At 40.7% G+C, this 16,906-nt stretch overlaps 1 protein-coding gene across 4 annotated transcripts in view; it reads left to right on the forward strand.

Annotated features, from left to right (window-relative positions):
• The window catches only part of atg10 (ATG10 autophagy related 10 homolog (S. cerevisiae)), a 124,951-nt gene that overhangs the window by 18,295 nt on the left and 89,750 nt on the right, over positions 1-16,906 (forward strand). For all 4 annotated transcript variants that reach the window (XM_007899760.2, XM_042334550.1, XM_007899758.2 and 1 more), the window contains exons 3-4: positions 10,553-10,684; positions 13,914-14,042. In XM_007899760.2, the coding sequence (XP_007897951.1) occupies positions 10,562-10,684; positions 13,914-14,042 (252 nt within the window). In that variant the 5' untranslated portion in view covers positions 10,553-10,561. The remainder of the gene's footprint in view (positions 1-10,552; positions 10,685-13,913; positions 14,043-16,906) is intronic.

Below are 16,906 nucleotides of genomic sequence, written 5' to 3' on the forward strand. Positions count from 1 at the left end.
ACAAGGTTACATTTTCCCATGCAGCCAGAGTGAATCAATGGCATGGAGGAGACTATGGGATACATCGCTATGTTTTAGGCAAAGGTTTGCAGAAACAAACTTTCTCCATCTTCATAAAATTCACGTTACAATCTGAAGGTGGCCAGCAGGATAATCTACCTCAACGGAGCACGCTACACATGGCTATCATCTCTGACTCAAGTTACTCAGCTCTTTCAGAGTTCAGATAATTGGTCATAACTTTTTGACTGTTAGAACTGAAATAATCATCCCTCATTTGTTCCAGATGAAGATGATCAAACCCTTTCAAGGGACTGCTGCAGATTTGCAGTCTATAGATATGTATATTTTTTGTGGTTGCCAGTGAGAGTGTTGTGTTTTGCTCACATAATTTACAGTCAACTACAACAAAATTAAATTTATAGAGCGCCTTTCATGTTGGGAGGACTGAACAATCAGTGCTGAACAGTCAGGTATCGAGGCCCGAGCATGGGGGAGGGGTGGTGTAGGGGTGAGGGAAGGCAGAGAGGTGGGAGGGAGACCAACGACACGGTCGAAGAGAAGGGTCTTGAGACCAGCCTTGAAGGAGGCAAGGGAAGAAACGAGGCGAAGGGACCGTGGGATGGAGTTCCAGAGTGTGGGGGCAGAGAGGCTGAAAGCCTGGCCACCGATGGTAGGGTAGGTCGGGCGGGAGATATAATAATAGTAACAATAATAATCCTTGCATTTGGTATAGCGCTTTTCACGTCTTGTAGACGTCTCAAAGCGCTTCACAGAATATGTTGTAAAGTGAATTGACTGTATATTTGTGGGTGAAATGTGGCAGCCAATTGCATACAGCAGTGTCCCACAAACAGTCGTGGATTGAAAATGACCAATTTATTATTGTTTTATTTTGGAGGGATTATTATTAGGCGTGTGGAGTAAGGAAACTTGCCCAAGGTTTCGTCCTGACCTGCCTGGAATTGAACCCAGGTGTCTCACTTGCAAGGCGAGTGCTCTAACCACTGAGCTACAGGACTCCACATGGAGCAGGCCGGAACCCGATGAACGGAGGGAGTGGGCAGGTTGGTAGGGAATTCACTTTATAGTATATTCTGTGAAGCGCTTTGGGACGTCTTGAAGATGTGATAAGACGCAATATCAAATACAAGGATTAGTATTATTGTAAGGCTACTGTTCTTATAATTCATTATATATTTGTGTTCATTTTTTGGGTCATGTCCCTATTTCTATATCTGTACTTGTTTAACTTGTACGCACTGGGTTATACCTTATAAATGATGTGGATATATTACTCTACTTTCTATTAAGCAACAATATACTATTCTAAGTAATAGCTTTGTAGTCTAGAATCTTCGCACCAGTATGGAATTTGTAGTATAGAATAATTGTTCATGTTTAATGTCCTTTCGTATGCGGAAGAGACTTTGATAAATATTTAATATTTATTATATATTTATGCGGGCAAGTCTTGTCTATCTGCTAATAATTGTGTATTTTTCATTTTTTGCATTTGCCAAACTGCCTTTATAGATCATTATGATCATCAGAATTTTAATTATTGATCAATTTACCCAATGACATGTGTACATTTTTCAGATTACTTTGTATTATGCAGGAGATTGATTGTTCTCATGACTCAAAACACAAGGAAAAGGAGACACAGACAGTTAGCATGGCTTTGGAAGGTAACAGAGCATGTTCAGATTCCACTCATTCACTGGTTACAGGTCGAGTAGAAAGACTAAGTGCTCCAGCCTTGGGTAACCTCCCTGTTGCTTGGTTGCTAAGTGACGGGAGCTGGTTAATCTCACTAACTTGGTAGTTGGAGGCCCCCAACACATAACCAGGATGTGATTGGCTGTGCTGCTTCCCCTTTGCCGGAAGTTTCTAGGGAAAACGTCCGCCTCTTTTGGAATATTTGAGCGTTTTTGGAGTGTTTTGTTTTCTTAAACTGACATTAACTCTTTCAACATTTTGGCTCCTGGAACTTTAGGCTATATATCATTTAGCTCAGCCCTCATAACCCTAATGTCAGCTTGTTTAAAGTTGTTTGGTTGTAGGATTATGCCACTTCCATAGTCAATTCAATGTTATTGAGTATGGTTACTGTCACCTGGTGGGTCAACTACTTCTACCGCTTCCACAGTGCCTGGATCACTGACAAGGACTAAGTCGAAAAGGGATCTGACCCTTATGAGCTCCCTGACAAATTAGCTGATATCTGCTGCAGAATGCCTATTTCTGTTTGACTTCCATGCTCTGTGGTGTAGAGGAAATAATTTGTCAGAGTTATTGGTATCCAGTGACTCCTGCTGAAAGGTGTGTGATATGGTGTATGTAGCCAGTCCAAGATCTACTGTAAGGTAACATATAGTTGAATAGCCTGTTGGCACTAATTATTTTGGGGGGGGTCAGCCGGGTGTCTGACACACGTGGGTTTCCATGTGTGCCAGACACCCGGCTGACCCACAACCAAACAACTTTAAACAAGAATATCCAAACGAAACTGAGAATTCCATGCCTCCCAACTACACATGGAAATCCCTGAGATAGAATGTCCCTCCCTGGAGGAATGCATCCTGCTTTCCTAATTCTGGAAAGTATTAGGCACAATTTGGCAAGTGCCAAGGCTCGGGGACCCCATAATGTGTACTGCTGGAGGCTAAAACCATTTAGCTTGCCATTGATGTTGCTATCTGGCAAACATTCCCACTGCTTGTCCAGCTAGGACCATCCTACCCATTAGGGCTTTGGCTTGCAAGTTAACAGGAGCTGAGTGGTATGATTCCCTGCCCCCATGATTGGTCTGCCCTTCCAAGTCCTGCCAATGAGCCAGGCTGGCTGTGCTGTCAGCAGCAGAGCCCTGGAATACTGAGGACCCAAGGGGCTCGGGAACTGGACTACCGAGGGCTGGCTCACAAGAGGGTTGCAGGTGCAGGTAGAACAGCAGTTGCAGCAAGAGTTGGTGCTTTCAGGAAAAGAGGAATAAAATATAACTATAAGAAATGTTGATTTCTTGCATGATCTGCAGTATTTGGTCAAGAGACTGTGTTTGATTGATTGCTTTGTTTTGTTGCCACCTCCTCCGTGGACCAAAGATTAAAGGACCCGCTCTTCTGAATTGTTTTGTCTTTCTATGAAGTCCAATGCTTCAAAGTATTCAGATTATGCAGAAACCCATCACTATGCTTAAGAATATCCAAATCAGACAGAGTGCCACCTACAAATGGAAATTTTGTCATGTCCGTCTAGTAAATACTAATTAAAGTATTTTTAAAAAAGTGCATTGTTTAAAAAGACTCAGTATCCTAAATTTGACGAATACAGTGTCATGGCAAAACAAGTTCATTTACTAAAAAAATTAGGTTAATAAAAGGTCTGTGATTTCTCTTCCGTTTTAATAATTAAAGTGTAGAGCAATGCAGGAATATCCCTCTGCATCAATATGTGCCAGGAAAGTAGGTCAGCACGTCAGTACTGCTCGGTGGTTGCAATCGTGCTTTAAGAAACAAATCATGTTGATAAGACACTCTTGATGTGTTGCCTTTTCACTTGTATGGCTTGCTTACTCTGTTTAACATTATAGCATTCTTAGGTGTAAACATTTAGAAATATGTGCTTGATAATGCTAAGTGGGTTACAGAAGCATTATTAACAGAAAGCAGCGTTGCTTGTGCACAAAACAAGTCTAGTTATTTTTAAATTTCTAGGATGATGTGCCTAAAATATAGTTGCACACATTGCCTGCTTAAGATATAGATTTAGTTTGGGACTTTATAGTTTCAGCATTGCATTTGGAATTGGAAGAGATAAATTAAAAAAAAGTTTAAATAATATGTTTTGAATCTATGTTTTTCAAAGTCAAGCAGAATGTGTGCAACAACAACAACAAATTACATTTTTATGGCATATTTCATATCAGGAGGACGTCCCAAAGCATTGGACAGTCAGGGATTTTGGTACAGTATACTGTACCAAATACAGTATACTGTACCAAAGCTATTGTGATTTGATCTGCAACCGCAAGAGTTTTCGGTACAGTATACTGCAAAAAAAAACTTCCATCTTTCATTCACTTAATTCAATGCAGCAAAATAAGCTGTTTTAATAAAACTAGTGTATTAAATTGTTTTAAAGATCAAAACGATGTAGGAATATTCAATGATAAAACTTCTTGAGAATATTCTCAATTGATTGAACCTCATTGAACGTGGACAAAAAATGTGATCATATTCTAGTGTGTTTAATATTGCTTGTTCACTTAGTGGTTAGTCTAACTCATTATAGACCTTGCATGCATTGTTTAGGAATCTGATCTGCACCTTGTTGCGGTGATTCTTATTATTAGAACGTACATACTGTAGTAACAAAGTCAGGTAGGATAAGAACATCAATCAATCTGTCCTACAATTTCCCCACAAGATTTCTGTTACCTATGTAGCTTAAATTAATTTGCAAAGTTTTAAAAATGAAGGCTCTATTTAACAATGCTGCATCAATACAACAGCAACAACAACTTGCATTTATATAGCACCCTCCACCCAGGCGCATCTTAGCACCTAACAGTGGCGGAGCCTGACTCCAAGCCGGGGGGAGTGGGGAGGTGGCCGTAAGCACGGTTAAAGAGGAAAGTCTTCAGGTGGGAATTGAAAGAGGGGAGAGAGGGGGCAAGGTGGAGGGATTGAGGGAGAGTGTTGCATAGTTTTGGGATGTACTGGCTGAAAGCACGACCCACAGTGGTGGGGCGGAGGATGCGATGGACGAGCAGGAGGCTGGTGCCAGTCGATTGGAGGCGCCAGGCAGTGGATTGGGGAGTGAGGAGGTTGGAGAGGTAGGGAGGTGCCAGAGAGTGAAAGGATTTGAACATGAGTGTGAGGAGCTTGAAGTTGATCCGTTTGGTGATGGGGAACCAGTGGAGCCTGACCAGAACTGTTGAGATGTGAGTGTGGAGTTTAGTCTGGGTCGGTATGCGGGCGGCAGAGTTTTCAATGAGCTGGATCTTGTAAATGACGGTGCTGGGGAGACTGGCGAGGAGTGTGTTGGAGTAATCCAAGGGGGAGGTGACAAACGCATGCACGAGGGTTTTGGCTGCATTTGGGGTAAGATACGGTCGAAGGTGGGCAATGTGGCGGAGGCGGAAGAAGGTGGTCATGGTCAGGGACCGAATGTGGGGGAGGAAGGATAGCTGGGGGTCGAACTGGATGCTTAGATTGCGCACTGGTTCGGTGAGTCTGAGGGAGAGACCAGGGAGGTTGTGGTGTTTAGATCCACAGGAGTGAAGCCGTTGATGGGAGCCAAGGAGTATGACTCCCGTCTTGTCCCTATTCAGCTGCAGGAAGTTTACACTCATCCAGGCCCTGATGTCTGCCAGACTAGATGAGTGAACATTGGCAGACCTGGAGTCGATGCTGGAGGCGGCAAAGTAGATTTGTGTGTCATCCGCATACACGTGGAAGTTTACCCCGTGTCTGTGGATGACATCGCCCAGAGTGAGCATATAGATAAAGAAAAGAAGCGGGCCAAGGATGGAGCCCTGGGGTATCCCGCAGGTGACTGGGTGGGCGTGGGAGGAGAAACCATTTGCTGAGATGAAAAGATGGCAGTTGGTTAAGTAGGACTTGAGCCATGCGAGTGCGGTCCCACTAAGGTGAATGAGGGAGGAGAGCCAACGGATGAGGATGGCGTGGTCGACTGTGTCGAACGCTGGAGAGAGATCCAGGAGGACGAGGAGGCAGAGGGATCCCTAGTCACAGATAGAGAGAATGGCATCTGTGACTAAATAAATCTACTCTAAGCGCTGCTAACATCAAGTTCCATTTGAGGTATTTTAATTTGAAATCTGTGCTCCCTAGTGCGGTTCTTACTGTCTGAGTCAAAGGGCTGCTGACATCACATCATCTATCCCTCTCATCATTTTAAAGATCTGAATCATATGCACTATATTCATGCTATAATGTGTTTTACTCTCGCGCAAGTTTGCTTATAACGTGGTTGTATTGTGGACACCCTTCATTACTCCTGAGCACAACTAGCCAGCTCACTTCTCAAGTGCCGGCTGTCTCAACTGGCAAACTTCCATTTCATTAGGTCACAGATGGAAGTGGAAGCTTCCCAAAAAGAGCCAACTTCCTGGTCATCAGATCACGGCTGATGTCACTACCAGTTTTGCACATGAACGGGAAACAGGAAGTGATGTTACGGTGACCCAACAGGCAGAAGTTATTTTTAATACTGGCACTAACTGGCTCCAGCTAGTTGTGTGCGTGTGCAGTCATTACCTTCATTACCTCTATCGCACCTCACTATAATGCTGTTTAGGATTTTATGGATTCAAACATTTTGTTACATAGAGGCTGTGGTGTATTACAGTATTTTTTTCTCAATTTCACACCTTAATCTTTATTGTGATGAGAAGACATTTGACTCTGTAATAGGGTGACAATACTTTCCTGATTTCCGGGGACAGTCCCCAGAAGAGGTATTGTGCCCCTGGGGCCAAATTAGCCCCGTCTTGAGTTCAGCAACAAACTGAACAAGAACAATAAAATTCTAAAACAGATACACTCATCAGCGAAATACAGCCATTAATCCAACAAGCTTCTCTAGTACTTCCAGCATCAGGATTTGTGGTGAGTTCAATTTATTTAATATGTGTCCCCAGATTTGATTTACAAAATATGGTCACCCTTCTCCATGAGCGTGTCCTCATAGAGATACAAATCCAGGGATTATCCTGGTTTCTCTTCTCTAAACCCTCTTCAATGTTCTTTTGAAGTTAAGGTGCCAAAATTCTAAGGTATTCCAACTGTGATCTCACCAGGATTCTGCACAAAGTTAGTATGATTTAGAATCACACAGTAGGAGGCCATTTGCACCATTATTTTACTTTACTTTCTCAAAAGCCATCTATCCTAATTTTCACATACAATACATGCACATACAGAGAATCACATGCACCTATAAATTTTATCTTAAATCCTTGCTTTGATATAGCACCTTATCACATTGTTGAGACGTCTCAAAGTGCTTCACAGGATATACAGTATTGTAAAGTGAATTGACTGTGAATGTTGTGTGCGAAATGGGGCAGGCAGTTTGCGCACAGCAATGTTCCATAAACAGCCATGGACTGAGCGATCAATTGTTTATTTGGGGGATTTGTTGGCCAGAACACTGGGAGAACTCTCTTCTCTAACATTGTGGAGCCCTTGTAGCTCAGTGGTTAGATCACTCGCCTCACAAGTGAGAGACCTGGGTTCTATTCCTGGCAGGGTGAAATGTTGGGCAAGTATCCTTACTCCACATGCCTCTGTTTACCTGGCAGTAAGTAGGAACTCAGTTGTGAGTTGATTGGCGGATTGCTTTTCTGGGGGGTTATGATTCCTTAAATTTAAAGAAGTTTCATAATAATTATAAATTGGTTATTTCAATCCACGACTGTTTGTGGGACACTGCTGTGCGCAATTGGCTGCCGCATTTAGCAAACAAAATATACAGTCAAATCACTTTACAGTATATTCTGTGAAGCGCTTTGAGATGTCTCGAAGAAGTGATAAGGCGCTGTATCAAATGCAATAATTAACAAGGATGTGCACACAGATAAACAACACACACTACTTTCAATTTATAGTCAAATATCCCCGAGATGCTACATAGGAATTACATTGTTAATTTTTACCAGAAACCTTCAGTGAGTAATCATTAATCACACCAAATCATTTTCCTTCTCAACCCATTCAATAAACCCATTTTACAACCAAGGAAATTGATAGCACAGAAGAAGGCCATTCACCCTTGGTGTCTGTGCTGGGCCATCTGTGGACAATCTAATTATTTCTTGTTTTATGTTTAACTTGTCCACATTAAAATTTCTCTGCCGGTGCTCTTCCCTGTCTTCTGCATTGATTCAAGCCATTTTGGTGTGTATCTCCCTCATGTTTTTTATCTGACCATGCAGCTTGGTATCCTCAGAAAATCTTATAATATTACAAGAAGTATTCTTCTCCCAAATTGTTTTTGGATATTGTGAACACCAGTGACCCTAAACGGAATGTTACTGTGGAAATTATCTCTTCAGGTTTGGATTTGTTGTACAGTTGTGGTTAATTAGCAGTAAATGGTGCAGTTATTTAGTCTGATGATACCTCAGTGCAAACTCTCACACTCTCACCCCTAATCTCTTGATTGAGTTAATTTGATTGTGAAGCAGTAGATTTGCATTGGACTAATCTTCAGCGATGAAGAAAGCTCAATGTACATGTTAGATGGATAATTCACTGTCATCTGCAGATACTTAGTCTGAGCTAATAAAAGTGGAAAATGAAGCAATTGCACAAAAGTTGGATACTTCTAATTTTTTGAATCTGATATTTCTGAGGTATAATATAATAATCCAAATTTTCTTTGTGGGTTTGTTGGACCAGGAGAAATTTCCTTTTTTTTCAAGCAGTGCCATCAGATCTTTTAATGGCCAGCTGAATGGACAGACAGCACCTTGGTTTAATGTCTCATCCAAAAAACAACACACAGACAATGCAACACCCTCAGCACTGCATTGAAATGTCATCTTAGAGTCTAAACTATATAAAGGCAGTCCAGGGAATCCCATTCAGATCTTCGCACTTGCAAATAAGGGAAGTGAAGGAAGTCAATCACCAGAGGAACTGCTTCATCTCCACTCTCCCTTCACTCCCTCCTCGAGCCCCTGCAGTCTGGTCTTCGCCCTGTCTGAAATGCTGTACTCTGTCCCGTGCCTTGGGACGTCCTCCCGACGTGAAAGGCACTATACAAATGTAATCTTGTTGTTGCCCACAGCACGGAGACAGTGCTTGTCAAAGTCACAAATGACAGTCTCTCTATCTGTGATCAGGGCTCCCTCTGCCTCCTCATCCTTCTGGATCTCTCTGCCACATTCGACAGTCTACCACACCATCCTCCTCCATTGGTTCTCCTCTCTCATCCACCTTAGTGGGACCGCAGTCATATGGTTCGAGTCCTATTTAACCAATCACCTCCATTTCATCTCAGCAAATGGTTTCTCCTCCCGCCTCCGCCCGCAGGGTACACAAGGCTCCATCCTTGGCCCGCTTCTTTTCCTTATATGCTACATGTGCTCCTGCTGGGTGAAGTCATCCGCAGACACGGGCTAAACTTCCACATGTATGCGGATGACACACAAATCTACTTTGCCTCCTCCAGCATCGACTCCAGGTCTGCCAATGTTCTATCATCTTGTCTGGCAGACATCAAGGCCTGGATGAGTGTAAACTTCTTGAATATGGACAAGACGGAAGCCATACTCTTGGCTCCTGTCAACGGCTTCACTCCTGCGGATCTAAACGCCACAACCTCCCTGGGTTCTCCCTCAGACTCACCGAACCAGTGCGCAATCTAAGCGTCCAGTTCGACCCCCAGCAGTCCTTCCTGCCCCACATCCGGTCCCTTACCAGGACTGCCTTCCACCTCCGCCACATTGCCTGCAAACATATCTTACCCCAAATGCAGCTGAAACCCTCGTGCATGCATTTGTCACCTCCCACTTGGATTACTCCAACACACTCCTCGCTGGTCTCCCCAGCTCCACCATTCACAAGATCTAGCTCATTGAAAACACTGCCGCCCACATACTGACCCAGACCAAGCTCCGTATACACATCTCACCAGTTCTGGCCAGACTCCACCGGCTCTCCATCATCGAACGGATCGATTTCAAGATCCTCACACTCGTATTCAATTCCATTCACTCCCTGGCACCTCCCTATCTCTCCACCCTCCTCACTCCCCAATCCATTCACTCCCTGGCACCTCCCCTTGATTGGCACCAGCCTCCTGCTCATCCCTCACACCCTCCGCCCCACCATCGGAGGTCATGGTTTCAGCCACTACGCCCCAAATCTCTGGAACACTCTCCCTCAATTCCTCTGCCTTGCCCCCTCTCTCCCCTCTTTCAAGTCTCACCTGAAAACTTTCCTGTTCGACCGTGGTTATGGCCACCTCCCTGCTCCCCCCAGTTGGAGTCAGGCTCCGCCATTGTTAAGCACTCTGAGACGCTACCCTGCGTGGAGGGTGCTATACAAGTGGAGTTGTTGTTGTTGTTCATCTATAATAAATTATAGTAAATAATAAATTGGTCACTGAATCCACGATTGTTTGTGGGACACTGCTTTGCACAATTGGCTGCCGCATTTTGCCGACAAAATATACAGTCAATTCACTTTACAGTATATTCTGTAAAGCACTTTGAGATGTCTTGAAGATGTGATAAGGCGCTTATTGGAGAAATGCTGTGAGACGTGAAGGACACAACATGAGTGCAAGTTGTTATTGATGAATGATTTTGATTCCATATGGCCTTCTCATTTTACCTGATATCCAATGCAAGAATATAATTAAAAATTATAATTATAACAGTGAAATAGTATGTTTCATGTGCATTAAAATCTAAGAAAGATAGTTAGCATTCAAAATGTGGTTATTTTATAAGTTATTCTCATTTGGGTTCAATGTAAAGGTACTAATGAAGGGTTTACTATTTCTGTATTTTTAGTACTTGCAGATGTCAAATAACTTCAGTCAAAGTGAGGATATTTGCCTCGGTGAAAAGCAATTTCTGCAGTTCTGTGACTTGTTTATCAAACATTCAGAGGAGATCAATGATGGTTGGCAATGGAGGAAACAGGTATACAAACATTCACTATTTCAGCTAAATTGAAGGAGTCCTATAATTTGAAGCCTTTAAATATATATAAATTTTGTTTTTCCCTTCTTTTCCAATGTCTTGCATTCAGTTTGTTAACTAAATGATTTAGATGTTTCAGGTTGGTTGCCAGAGGGTACGAGGCAATCAGTCGGGAGTGACTTTATCTTGTATTTGTGATTTCTCTTCTCTCCCGTGCCCTCCTAGAGGAAAGGCTTTAGCCTCTGCTCAATGATTCGCTTTCATGTTACAGCCGAGATTAGGAACGTCTCAATTTTTAGCCTGTGGTGTTTGAAAACTTAACTATATTGAACAATTTACCTTTCACAAATGTCTTCATTATCCATCAGGTTATCTCTCAGTCTCTTCTTTTCCAAAGAAAATATGTCCAATTTACTTAACATTTATTTCTTGTAACCTAGATTCCTGAGACCTGGCATCATCTTGGTTGCTCTACTCTGTGTCCTCTCAAGAATGATAATACATGAATAATTGACTAAAACTATTTGGTAGAGGTCTGAGGAAATAAAGCAAAAAATTTAGTCTTTTGGTTAGTATGCTCTATGTCTTATGAGTAAAAATATTTGCTTTTTTACTGCTGAAAACCATTGACAGTTCATCCACAGTAACTTCTGATCACTTTTGTGATCCATAGACTGATTCATGAAATACTCCTGATTTTGGTTCCCTACTCATATGTTAAATATTTTACATGTATCCAGGTTGAATGACATCTGCCAGCTATTTGGCTAGCTACCCAAAAGATCCAATTTCTTCTGAATCTGATTATATTTTCAAGATTTACTCTGGTTCAGAAATCGAGAGATTTTGCTTTTAATAACATTTGTGGTGTTAATAAATTGCAAAGATATAATACGGTTATATCTGGTTGAAACTTTTACTTTTAATAACTTACAGTATCTTTCACTGCTCTGTAGTACTTTTAAGTCCACCAGTGAAATCGCATTCTCTAATTATGTTCTTTTGTAATTCAGATTGCTAAACATGCACAAAAATCTTTAAAAATACCAAATGACAATTTACCTCTATTCTCTGCACCGATACATTCTGTTTATTCCATCGCTATTGTATTAAAAGAAAACATCTACAAGAAAATAGATATAGTGGCTCTCCAAAACAACAGGGGATCAAAAGTGTACAAGAAAATTCACAAAGTTACAAAAAGTATGCTGAACTTTAACATCCTTTTGTTTAGTCCTGATCTTTTGATCTTGGGTTGATAGGCTTCCACGATGGGCCCCACATACTAAATTGCTAACTCGGTAATGGTTGGCTACATCCTCGGGGAGGATACACATAATCCTGTTCAGCCAGAGAACAAAGAATACCACCTTCCTTAACCTGACTGGCAGCTGCTCAAGAGCACACCTGAAACCACTTCCCTGAACTGTCAGAATCAAAACTCTGCTTGAGGGCTCTCAAACCTCGAAATTCTAGCTCATGAGTAGCAGTTAAAATCCATTCCAACAGGCTCCAATAATAATGTTTAATTGAAGCCTTAGGGCTTAGTCAATGAGCATTTAAAGAGTGAGACGTGTCATCGGGACTCTTTTTAAAAATGAAACGGTTGCAATGCCTATTAATATTTACATCAGTTTTGATTTGCTTCAGCTATTTTTGCCTTGTTTGTTTGAATGAATTGTGAGTCCCATTGGTAACATTGGGCGATTGGTCTGAAATAGGTAACAATCCAAAGATGTGAAGTACAGTGGTTGAATTATATAACCATTGAACCAAGGATTCTTCAGGGCCTTCTGTTGATCCAAGTGACAGTTTTACATTAGGTCAAACTGTGCCATTGTTCAGTGCTCTGAGATGCTACCCCAGGTGAAGGGTGCTATATAAATTGTAAATGTTGTCATTGTTGTAGTACACCTGATGTCGTTTAAAGAATAGTATTCATGAAACTGACATACGACCAACGGGACACAACAAAATAAATGAATGTTAAAGTTCAGCAAATTTTGTGTAACTCTTTGATTCTTCTTGCTTTTGTATTGGCCTCTTGTTTTGCAGATCCATTTTGCATATGTTTCTTGTTAATGCAAAACTCTTGTTTTTTTTGTTAAAATGTAAAGTATGATTTGTTTATAGGGATGCTGATTTTGGCACAGAGATTTAATGTCTGTTGTGTACTGTACTCTTGTGTGTTTATGGATTTAAAAATGAGGAGAACCATTTCATTTAATATTCCTATGCCAGGCAATCCGATTACACTGTTACACTTACAAAGCATTGCTAAGAGCATTGAGTGAAAGACACAGCTGCTTGTTGTGCTTCTGCTTTGAGATATAAACAGGCTGCAGAAATATTATTTTGGATGTTAATCGCATGGCCCTTTGGACATAATAACAACAATAATTCTTGCATTTGATTTAGTGACACATTTATCATCTATCTGCCTTATATCGTCAAACTTTTTCAAAGTACTTTGCAGGATTTCAATGTAAAGTCTGGTGACTATTTATTTGTACATGAACACAGCAGCCAATTTATGCACACAAAGAGGCTTCAGGTTGTGAAATGTGAAATGCATCTCTCCAGCAGGGAAATGTATGTATAATTTCTGCTTCAAGATAATCTCAGGTTAGACCAGGGGTTCTCATGAATCAGCATATCTGCACAGCACTCCCTGCAGGAGAGATACTTTACTCTGAAACACTATCCAATATGAAGAACGCTATATAAATGTAAGTTGTTGTTGTTTACATCCTGACAAGCTTTCTCTGTAAGAGATGCCGTTTCCACTGAAGTTTTCTGCTTGAGTGATTTTTCAATCCCACTATTTGGTGACCAAAGTATAAACATCAGTGGAAAACCTCTAGTTTTCAACTTGTTCATCCTCTTGAGGGAAATCATAAGATTCAATCTGGTAAGTAGATATTGGTTAGGTGCTTTGTGTATTAAATACATTGATTGGAACCTGTAGTTTTCTTCAAGAGGCTTGAGTTGTACTGCATAAAATGTCTTAGTAACCTGCTGTGTAACTGTATTCAACTGTGAATAAATCAAAAATGATGGTGATAGACTGTAAGTTGTAGCTTGATGTTTTGATGGGAAGAGAGTCGGATGGGTATTCGGGAAGGTTTAGATCAAAGGCTGAAGAACCTTCTTTATCTGAATCTGTCTTGTAATCTTTGCAACAGTCCCACGCATTTGATTACAATTACATCAATTTTATTTATTCTAGGGGCCCAATGAGGGATATATGGTAAAAGTTCATTTGACGTCTAGAAAAACAAAAAACAACTTTTTTGAGGACTCTCAGTGCCTTCCAAGTCTTCCAGGTCATGAATCAGAGGCATGTTCCGAGGGAGAGGTGAGAATAAATGACAAACAATTTATAATTTGTTTAAAGTTATTTGTAGGTTGCTTTGTGTACAACATATTTAAGTTGCCAACTTTGTAACTAAGTGAATGAATTATGAACTCCATTCTACAATGAATTTGTCAGCGTAGTTCTGTTTTTTCCCTCTCATAGTTCGGAAAACATATGAAACATTCAGGTTTACTCATGATTACTGACATAGTTTTTTTTAAATACAGTATGTTTTCTTCATTCAGAAGAATTGCTCTACTAACACGGAATAAATGGAGGCCATTACCTCTTCTATAGCCTTAAGTATAAAAGAATTCCAGAAACATGATCAAATTAAACACTTTATTAAGAGATGCGGCACACAACTGAAAAGATAATCTGTTTCTGGAACAAACTTAGCACTGTATTCAAAACTGTAGAAATATCAAGAAACATGCTCCTGTTATATAAATGTAAAGAAAAAATCATAGAATTTTACAGCACAGAATGAGGCAAATTGGCCCATAAAGTCTGCTCTGGCTTTGAGAGCAAGGTGTTCGTCTAGTCCCACTGTCCTCACTCCTCTTCAATTCATGATGCCTCTAAATGGCCTTCAACTTGAGCTTGTGTGAAAAATGTTTTTTTAACTTCTAGCACAAGGTTTCTGGATTCTTAATCAGGGCTATCATAGTTGCTGCTGTATACAGAAATACGATGCGTCTTAACTAGCCATAAGACTTAGCGCTCTATTTGTTCATTGTTAAAAATTGAGGAGGATGAGACTTCTGGAAACATGTGAGGTGAAGTAGGTCATGTGTCAGATGTATGATATACATGAAGGCTTATAGATAGGAGATGAGTTACCTCATGGTAAACTTTTGTTGTGTTGGTTATTATATATATGTCTATGTATATTTTATATCCACACATACGGCTGTTTTTTATTTTCAGCAGGGCCTTCAAGGTTCAGCCACTGTAGGACATCATTCTTTAAAAATTAATTGTTGCCAACAGAATAACTGTATTTCTGTATCTTTAGATTTCTTACTAAAGTTGCATTGCTCTACAATTCAGTTGCTTAAAAATCCTTCCTAAATGAAAAATGTAAAAACTTCTATCACAAACCAAACACATCAATAAACATAAAAAAAGCTTTGTCCATATAATTGAAGGACTTAGTTTTTCTGCCAAATTGGAAGTTCCCCATTACTGCTGTAAGCAGTTCCACCCCTGCCTCCTAACAGATTCATATTCTTGGTGCTATTAGCATTGTCTAGACCTTGTATTCACACAGTATAATGCTGGCTGCCTTGTCCAGTCAATATTTAAGCATCCTTAGTAGAACTGAGAATTGGAGTCATAATTGAAACATGTCAGTGGATGCCCTTTTTAAGGCTGGTATACATATAAAGGAATATTTGCTCAGGTATCAATTACATAGTGTGTCCTCAATAAAATTAATGAGTGCGAGAAGATTTTTGCCTGCCGTGTGGTTGTTCCTATAAAGAGAATTCTATTGTATACTTTCTAACAGGTAGTTTCATTCATCATTACATACTTTATTTAACTGAATGTCATTAGTTGAAGCCACTTATTGCTTTTTTAATCATCAGTCTCCAAATAGATCCAGATTATTTGACATTTTATTTACGGGAGTTTCTTCCAAAAATCCGTCAGATACAATTAATCATACAATTCATGGCTGATTGTGGAACTTTGCTGTGCGGAAATTGACTGCTGCATTTGCCAACAAATACACAGTCACGCCACTTCACAGCAAATCCTGTGAAGGATTTTGAAGTGTCTTGATGATATGAAAGGGAGCTATATCAAATGCCAGAATTTTAAAATATATACAGATTACTATAGACAGAGAGGAAGTTCTGAAAAGATTGACTGGGCTCAAAATTGATGAGTCACCAGGACCAGATGGGTTTCACCCAAGGTTGCTGTGGGAGATATGGGTTCAAATAGCGGAGGCTTTGGCCATTATATTTCAATCTTCATTGGGCACAGGAGTGGTGTTAAGAGACTGGAGAGTGGCTAATGTTACCCCCCTCTACAAAAAGGGGCAGAAAGACAAACCCGGAAATTACAGGCCAGTCAGTCTAACTTCAGTAATAGGAAAACTACTGGAGACCATAATCCGGGACAGAATAAATCTCTACTTAGAGGAACATAAGGTAATTAGAGACAGCCAACATGGATTTGTTAAAGGCAAATCTTGCCTAACAAATCTAATAGAATTTTTTGAAGAGGTGACTGCGAGGGTTGATGAGGGAAATGCGGTGGACGTTATTTACATGGATTTCAAAAAGGCTTTTGACACAGTACCGCATAAGAGATTAATACAAAAATTAGAGGCCCACAGTATTAAGGGGACAGTGGCAGTTTGGATTAAGAACTGGCTGAGTGACAGAAAGCAGAGGGTGGTGGTTAATGGGGGTTTCTTGAAATGGAAGGAGGTGTGCAGCGGTGTCCCCCAGGGATCGGTATTGGGACCACTGCTCTTTCTAATATATATTAATGATCTGGACTTGGGCATAGAGAGCACTATTTCCAAGTTTGCAGATGATACAAAGTTAGGTAGGGTAGTAAATAGTGAGGAGGACTGTAACCAACTGCAAGCAGACATACACAGAATGGTGGAATGGGCTGACATGTGGCAGATGGATTTCAATGTGGATAAGTGTGAGGTGATACACTTAGGTAGGAAAAATGATAGGAGGCAATATAGACTTGGTAGCTCAATCTTAAGGGGGGTGAACGTACAGAGAGATCTGGGTGTTCAAGTAAGCGAATCATTAAAGGTAGCGGGGCAGGTAGATAAGGCAGTAAAAAAGGCATTTGGTGTACTGAGCTTTATTAGTAGGGGCATAGAGTAT

The sequence above is a fragment of the Callorhinchus milii genome, unplaced genomic scaffold (assembly GCF_018977255.1).
Source record: "Callorhinchus milii isolate IMCB2004 unplaced genomic scaffold, IMCB_Cmil_1.0 Scaffold1, whole genome shotgun sequence".
NCBI lineage: Eukaryota > Metazoa > Chordata > Chondrichthyes > Chimaeriformes > Callorhinchidae > Callorhinchus > Callorhinchus milii.